The sequence below is a fragment of the Populus euphratica genome, unplaced genomic scaffold (assembly GCF_000495115.2).
Source record: "Populus euphratica unplaced genomic scaffold, PopEup_1.0 scaffold313.1, whole genome shotgun sequence".
Lineage (NCBI taxonomy): Eukaryota > Viridiplantae > Streptophyta > Magnoliopsida > Malpighiales > Salicaceae > Populus > Populus euphratica.
Window position 1 is genome coordinate 32,593 of NW_011500199.1, and position 8,252 is coordinate 40,844.

The 8,252-nt window shown below is 36.9% G+C and overlaps 1 protein-coding gene across 1 annotated transcript; it reads left to right on the forward strand.

Moving 5' to 3' along the window:
• Positions 1-2,313: 2,313 nt before the first annotated feature.
• LOC105111830 (probable pectate lyase 18) lies at positions 2,314-4,376 on the forward strand. The gene is made up of 4 exons (XM_011007295.1): positions 2,314-2,491; positions 2,606-3,346; positions 3,500-3,638; positions 3,777-4,376. Exons 1-4 carry the CDS (start codon positions 2,382-2,384, stop codon positions 3,996-3,998), a joined length of 1,212 nt encoding a protein of 403 aa, XP_011005597.1. The 5' UTR covers positions 2,314-2,381; the 3' UTR covers positions 3,999-4,376.
• The last annotated feature ends 3,876 nt before the right edge of the window (positions 4,377-8,252 follow it).

An 8,252-nucleotide genomic window follows, 5' to 3' on the forward strand; every position in this document is an offset into this window, starting at 1 on the left:
TTAAATGAAAGCTTTTTGTATAGAAATATATTATCTTGTGATTAATTTTTTTACTAAATAAATAAAGATAATGAGGTTTGAATTCATGATTTCTTAGCCATTAAAACTCTAATATTATAATAAAAAATTATCTTAATCTAATAACTTAAATTATTAAATAATATTTTAAAATATAATTTATATTATTGTTAAAAAAAGAAGAAGATGAAAGCTACATCAACCCCCACCATCCATGATCAAGGGCTCTTATTACACTCCAAATCCATAACCAGCGGCCCAAATTCTCTTACATAGACACGAGAATCATAAAAAGAGCGGAACAGAAATCCTCCCATGTGCGGCCGTAGCTTTCAGAAGCCAGAACATAAACGACGGATACCACGCCTCCTCTTACGGGTCCAGATGTACACGGCATGTCGTTGACAAGTGTCAGCTTGATGGGCCACTATCCTTCCATGTCAGAATTGTGCTTCCGGTCTTTGTTCCTTGTGTAAATCACCGGCGAGGTTTGCGGTCAAGAATACAATATCAAAGGGATGAATTAAGGAAAAATAAGAAGAAATATACTAAAGAAAGGAGAAAAAAAATAATAATTTCGGGCCTACAAGCAGCTGGTGAGGTTTGATTTGGAGGGCAAAAGCATGTGCGGATGCTGCCACAAGAGTTTCTTGGTCCAAGTACTTATCATCAAATCATTTTATTTATTTTATTTTTACAAAATTAAATGTTTTGATCAATTGGCTGGCCACAATTCGTAAGTGTGGCGTATATAATTAAGTAATGCATCGATAATCTTGTGTATTCCCTAGCTACAATTAATTATGAAAAACCCATGCGTGTTCACGAGTTCTTCTAGCCCTCCATTAAAAAAATACAATGATTTTAATAAATATTTATTTCTATTCTTTTGTAGGACCCACGTTAAGTTTTGCACCTTTTTTTAATAATTTGATGTGTTTAATTACTTTTTTTTTTTAAATCACGTAATTAATTTCATAAATCAAGTAATTAACATTACTCATAAACAATTGAAAAAGACGAGGGCTAAGGGGTTCGGTTAGCCACGATGTTTTCTACTACCATATATACACACATGATAACTTATCAAATCATTTTTATCGCTAGTTCTACGTCTCACTCTTCTGTGACTAAGAAATCTCTACTACTGCTGTCCCCTTGCCTGAACAAGCATCTAAACACAAGTGAGCTTATAATATATAACGGGTAATAATCAAGTGGTAAGAAGTCAACTAAAGACATAAACCACACATGATTTAAATTTTAATGTTTATTTTTAGTAATTAATATGTAAATATATGACCGATTGAGGATTTTAAATTGCCAAATTCTCCCTCGGAGATGAACTACCTGTGGATCATGTATAAGTAGTATCAAGATATATAAAAAGAAAAGAGAGGGTACCCAGAGATATGATCACTTGCTTTGCCAAGATCATATCCTCTTGATTATTGTTGCTTTTAATTAAGTAAATTGAACACCTTCCATTTTAAAAATAATTAACGTGGTGGTAGTTTTTAGTTTTAACCTTTAGCATGTAAGACAGGGAATTTATGGGCCCATGAAATCCAGAAATTAACTTGACGAAAAAAGAGACAAAAAACCTGTGTGTTAGCAATATATGCTATGCTCTGGCTTTTGCTTTTTCCACCATAGCTGGTGACTGTAGATTACTGTCATGAGCGACAAGGCTACGAGCTCATACCAGAGATCTAGAGATAGGAAAAAAAAGAAAAAACAGCTCACTCTTGACTAGATTTACATGGACGAGTAAAACAGCTAACAATTTGTTTGTTTCTGCTTGATCTCATGGATATGTTGACATTTGAATTACTAGCGTGCCTAGCTAGCTACTTCACAATCTTTTCCTTGGTACTTTCACGACGAAAAGATTCAAAAATCAGCATCAATATGTGTTCCTTACGCTAATTAAAAGAGTTGCGAGAAATAATATTTCATAAAGATGATCATCACGTTAATCAGAGGACAGATTTATCAGCATAAATGTTCTGTGTTCATGTTGCAGCTCTCGTAACCTTTTGGCAGCGAGGCCTCGCAACTCTGAGATGAAACTCAGAGTGGAGCTGCCTCGTTGAAAAAACGAGAAGATGGAATTGTCCTCTCGGTGTCTTTAATTTTTACTGTAATTTTCTACCCTTAACGGCAGAAACGACCCGCTGTAGGAATCCCGTAAATCCAGAAATCACGAAGCACATCTTGGACCCCACATGTTTAGTTTAGTTTAATCACGCCCATTTAGCCCGGCTTTAATGTCTTTATAAACTCCCTTTTCTCCATTCATATCTCTCACACCCTTCCCTCTCTTCTCACAGTTTCTCTCCTCTCGAAGAAGACAACAAACAATGGCAAACCCTTCTCTCTGTCTCCTCTTCCTCTTCTCTCTGCTAACCCCAGCTCTCATTTCCTCTTCCCCAGTTCAGGACCCGGAACTTGTAGTACAAGAAGTGCATAGGTACGTCTGTGGCTCCACTGCCACTTGCAAATTGTCGGTCAAATAGTGAACGTGCTGTGTTTAATTTATGTGTAACTGGTGTTTATAAGAATGTGTTACATTTTTTTTGGACAGGGCCATCAATGCTTCTAGGAGGAAGTTGGGCTATCTCTCTTGCGGAACTGGCAACCCCATTGATGATTGCTGGAGGTGTGATCCCAATTGGGAGAAGAACCGTCAGAGGCTTGCGGATTGTGCAATTGGGTTTGGGAAGAATGCCATTGGTGGAAGAGATGGTAAGATTTATGTGGTCACTGACTCTGGCAATGATGATCCTGTGAACCCTAAGCCAGGGACTCTCAGGCATGCTGTGATCCAGGATGAGCCATTGTGGATCATTTTCGCTCGAGACATGACAATTCAACTCAAGGAAGAATTGATCATGAACTCGTTCAAGACGATTGATGGTAGAGGTGCTAGTGTCCATATTGCTGGCGGTCCGTGCATCACCATACAGTATGTGACCAACATTATTATACATGGACTACACATACACGATTGCAAGCAAGGAGGGAATGCTATGGTGAGAGACTCCCCACAGCACTTCGGCTGGAGGACTATATCCGATGGTGACGGTGTGTCCATCTTCGGTGGTACTCACGTATGGGTGGACCATAATTCGTTGTCAAATTGTAACGATGGACTTGTCGATGCCATTCATGGGTCCTCCGCCATCACCATTTCGAACAATTACATGACCCACCATGATAAAGTCATGCTTCTGGGGCACAGCGATTCCTACACTCAAGACAAGAACATGCAAGTCACCATAGCCTTTAATCACTTTGGAGAAGGGCTTGTCCAGAGAATGCCAAGGTAAAAAAGAAAGTTATAACAAGTATTTTATTTCTTAATTACGAAAGTGTTTATTAGTGGAGTAATTAGCTAACAATATGCCCCTTACCAGCCATCCAGGTGTCGATTATCTTTCAAGATTTGAAACTAATTAGTATTTGCTCACATTTTCAGATGCAGACACGGGTATTTCCATGTGGTCAACAATGACTACACCCATTGGGAAATGTACGCCATTGGAGGGAGTGCTAACCCGACCATCAACAGCCAAGGCAATAGATTTGTGGCGCCCGACATCAGGTTCAGTAAAGAGGTAGGAGCTGAGAACCCATTTATTGCCCAACTGAAATAACTAACTTCCTTGTGATACTCAATGCCGAAAAAGGCTTTGCTTTTGTAAGCCTTAAATGGGACAAACCCTAACACGTTTATGATTTTTTTAATAATGCAGGTAACAAAACATGAAGATGCACCAGAGAGTGAATGGAAGCACTGGAATTGGAGGTCCGAAGGAGACCTTCTAGTGAATGGTGCGTTTTTCACAGCATCTGGTGCAGGTGCTTCTTCAAGTTATGCCAGGGCATCAAGCTTGGGTGCAAGACCATCTTCGCTTGTCGGTACAATAACAGGTGGAGCGGGTGCACTTGGTTGCAGGAAAGGGGCTCGTTGCTAGCTGATTTTGAAATATTGAAGAAACAATATTTGCTACAAGTGATTTGGGCTATAATTAATTAATTAGCTAGTTAGAAAAGTAATTAAGCAGAAGGGAAATCAAAAATGAGGAAGGTGAAGAGAAGTCTTAAGTATTAGTTTCCATGGCTTTATCTTCCCTCCAATTTCTAGTTCTTTTTGCCCATTGTTATGCGTTTTTTTCTTCTTTTTTTCCCTTTTAAAATCCTTTACCTCCCTTTGTACTCAACTTTGATGATTACAACCTCGCCTGTTAATCTTTGAACCATTAGGAATTCTCTCTGAGAATCTTGATGGGCTTAGAGAAAACAAGTGCAGAAGTGTTGATCTATAGTATAATCAATTATCTTTTCATGTTAAACTCTCCCTCCCGCCTCCTCCTCCCGCCTCTCCCTCAGCTTTTCATGTTAAACTCTCCCTCCCGCCTCCCCCTCAGCCAATCAATGACAGAGCCAAGGACAAAATGAAACGGACTGCAGGTAAAGACAGGCGAAAAGTCTTTCAAACTTTACCAGTTGAATTAATGCAAGTGACTAGGAAAGTTGAACCACCAAATTAAAGTCCATGATTATTACAACTCTGTGCCAAAATTATCAACAAATGAAGGCAGAACCTGTAAAATGAAGCTATTTAATTAGCTCAGTATATCATCATAAGCCCCTTCCGTATCAAGCATCCCAAAACCCACTTCGTCAGAAGCTCCTCTGACCATCTTTCTTACCATGCCTTCCAATTAGTGGCAACAATCACGGGAGGCAACTACTTTACCTTCTTCAGTTCATTTTTGACCATTTGTTAACTACGCTTTCACCATTGAATTTCAAGTGCGAAAGGAAAAAGGAAATACCTTTAGCCAACTACCGAAAGGGTACGTCCCTCCCGATGAGGGACCCACTTGAGATTTGAGAATAGATTAGGAGGGAGAGCAAAAGGGGAAAGGCACATGCATGCCATGGAACTTCTTTTGATGGATTGGCCTTTTCTGCGGTCTAAAATGTGTTCTCACACAATCCCTTTCGTTATCTATGGCTACCAGAGAAAACCCATATCATAGATAGCAGCAGCGGTGCACATGCAAATCAGAATGAGAGATTGCAATGATTCTCTCATGTGGGTGTATCGAGCTCCCTGCCCTCCACCTCCAGGCATATAGGGTGAGACGTTAACTATATTGGGTCGTTTTCTGAAAAAAAAAGTAATAATTAAAGGCCTTTGTCATTCGCGACTTCATTATATTAGAAGATACCCGCCAGCAGATGACCCAGATTTCTGATCAATTCTCTCTCGTCTCTCTCTGTTTTTTTATAACAGTCAGGTGACCCCAGCTGAGGTTTTTATTCTATCCAAAAACAAATTAATAAAAATAAAATAAAATTGAGAGCTACAGAAGACATTTATTAATAGCATCGTATATCTTCAAAGCCTTAAAAAAGAGTAGAAGGTTGCCCAAGCCATCAATGTAAAGATGGGGGTTGCTGGGTTGCCTGCTAGAAGTGATGGGATCATGCATGGAAGAAGCTATGGGATCACAGATTTAAACCTTTATTAAAAGGAAAAAAAAAACAATAGGATGATATAGCGGTGCATTTCTAGAAAGAATTTAGTTTTAATCAAATGCAGACTGATTAGAAGATATCATTGCTCATTAAATAAATGAAAATAAAATACTATTAAATTAGATATAGTAGTCTTATTCTTAGAAAACAATATCTGAATTACGACAAAAGGATATTAATTATTTTGGATTACATTTAACTCAATATTTATTGGGACGGAGGAAAACACAGGTGTTAGTTGATCGACCTCAAAGTCAATTAACCTTTCCTTAGATACATGCACCAGTAATCAAACCCCGAGACCTCATTCCCGCCCACCACCAAGATTTTGGCCCTGTCGAGGGAAAATTTATCCGATCCTGGTTCTTATGGTTCCGCAGAACCAAGTCTGTGGATGGCAGACAACAGAGCTTTCATGGTTCAATGGTGACCAAAACTGCACCCATTCAGGTTTAATCTTGAATCTGTTGAAGCAGAGAGCATGAGACTGGCCATCACTTTGAGTTTAGACCTTGAGGGTACCCCAAAATGGGCGCTTCAGTTCCCAGAAGTAACCCACATACAGTACAGATGCTGTTCCAGTGGTCACGGGACACGAGCTTGAGGAGAACAGGGGCTCGCCATTTTCTCCTTGAAGGAGCCCACTCTCCTCTGAGTACTCTAGGCACATGCTCTGGCGAGAACGAAAGAAAAGCTCAGAATTCAAGCCTGGCTAGAAAGTCCTTTTGTACTTTTGACATTACTAACAGCACGTTCAAACAAGTTGGATCCTCATCCCCACCTATCCCTTCCGACTATGTGGCCCATGAAGTCGTTAAGCTGTAGCTATAACAGTGGGTGTTCTTCCATTAGCTGATAAACATGGCATGTGATTACTTAAACTGACTCCATGATTTGTTCTTGAACATGGCCAGATCAATCCTGTATTCTTGTTTTGTAGATATTGCAAGTGACACGGTTGCGTTTGAAATTATATACGTTTTAATTTAGCAGCAAGGGGACGCCATCTATTCTTACTAATGAAAGTGACAAAATATCATTAAAAAAAAAAACAGACAGAAAAGAAAATGGGCACATCATGCTGTTTTCAGAGTTTGGTTAAAATGTATCATTATGGATTTATTTAATATTCTTTTTGGCATTTGATATATTTAAGGAGATGCTTAAGAATGAGATGTTAGTTTTTTAAAAATATTTTTTATTTAAAAATATATAAATTTAACATAGTGTATAAAACGATTCGAATAAAAAAATAGTTTTAAATAAAAAATAATTGAATTTTAGTCTGCCTATATTTGGGATTAAAAGGTCATTTAATTAATACTATATTTAGGGTTTTCAAATAGTTTTGTTATACTAACATAAAAAATTTAATATATTTTACCAAGCACTACAATTTAGAGCTTAAACAGTTTAACTCGTTGAATTAATTGATGGAGAATCACAATAAAGATTTATAATATAATTAATTTGATAACCGTATTTATCCTCGTACTATAACAGCCTTAGATTTTGTTAGTGATAAGATGGATCATGTGGCGTGGAACCAATCATGTGTTTTCAAATTAATAGCTAAGAAGATCCCTTGGCCTCACCAACTTAATTTGATGTTTATTTGTAGATAAGATGGAACAATGGATTCGTTAATATAAATTTTTTTTGGCAAAATATAATTAATTTGGCCTTCTTCTTCTTATTTTATTTTAGGTTTTGCCTTTCCAGGGAAACCAAAAACTCCTTTTGATCCTCTACAACAGTACATACTATAGTTTGGATGATCCCGGCTTTGTAGGAGCACTGAAATTAAGAGTTTGTTTAATATTGTAATGGTGTTATTTGTTTTTTATAATATTTTTATTTAAAAATATATTAAAATAATTTTAAAATTTATTTTTGGTATTAGCATATCAAAACAATCTAAAAGAATAAAAAAATATTAATTTAAAATAAAAAATACTTTTTTAATATAAAAAAATAAATAAATTCTAAAATAGCGTTTGAGAATTGTTTTTCAAGATGATTTTTAATTAAAAATATAGTAAAATAATTTTTATTTTTAAAAAATTTACTTTTCATATCATGACATCGAAACTATTCAAAATTATAAAAAATAATTTAAAGCTAGAAAAAAAATCTAAAAATATCAAAAAGTATATTTTTAAGGCAAAAACAACCCTAACCTAAAAGATAAGGCAATGTTGTATAAATACCTTCTAATTAAAAATATATTAAAATAATATTTTTTATATTTAAAAATATAAAATAAATATATTATTAATTTAATATATTTTCAATTAAAAAATAAGAACCAATTATATATATATATGAACCTTGAAGGAACCCGTTGATAGTGTTTGTGCCTTTATGGAAGAGCCTAAGCATGTGGCAGACAAGCAGTGGAGACTGGCTTAAATATGGAGGGCGACCACAACGAATGCAATTTGAGCAATTTTCCAAAAAGCAGAGCAGCAGCATGTGCCTTGGACCGCCACGGCCACATCCACGTTGATTGGGAAATGCATTGCCATGATTTATGACTTCCGAAATTTAATGGCCTTTCTAGACCTAACATTTGATTCTCGATAGCCTCATTGTTGTCTACATCCTCATCAAATCTCACCCAATTGAGTGCATGCCCCCACAGCCACCATCGAGCTAGGTGGCGGTGGCGGTGGCGGTGG

What these genes read in the sequence shown, in the direction of transcription:
- LOC105111830 (XM_011007295.1), top strand. Translation starts at nt 2,382, where the DNA reads ATGGCAAACCCTTCTCTCTGTCTCCTCTTCCTCTTCTCTCTGCTAACC. An exon ending in GTAGTACAAGAAGTGCATAG is followed by an intron (nt 2,492 to 2,605) that starts GTACGTCTGTGG and finishes TTTTTTGGACAG; the next exon opens with GGCCATCAATGCTTCTAGGA. An exon ending in ACATCAGGTTCAGTAAAGAG is followed by an intron (nt 3,639 to 3,776) that starts GTAGGAGCTGAG and finishes TTAATAATGCAG; the next exon opens with GTAACAAAACATGAAGATGC.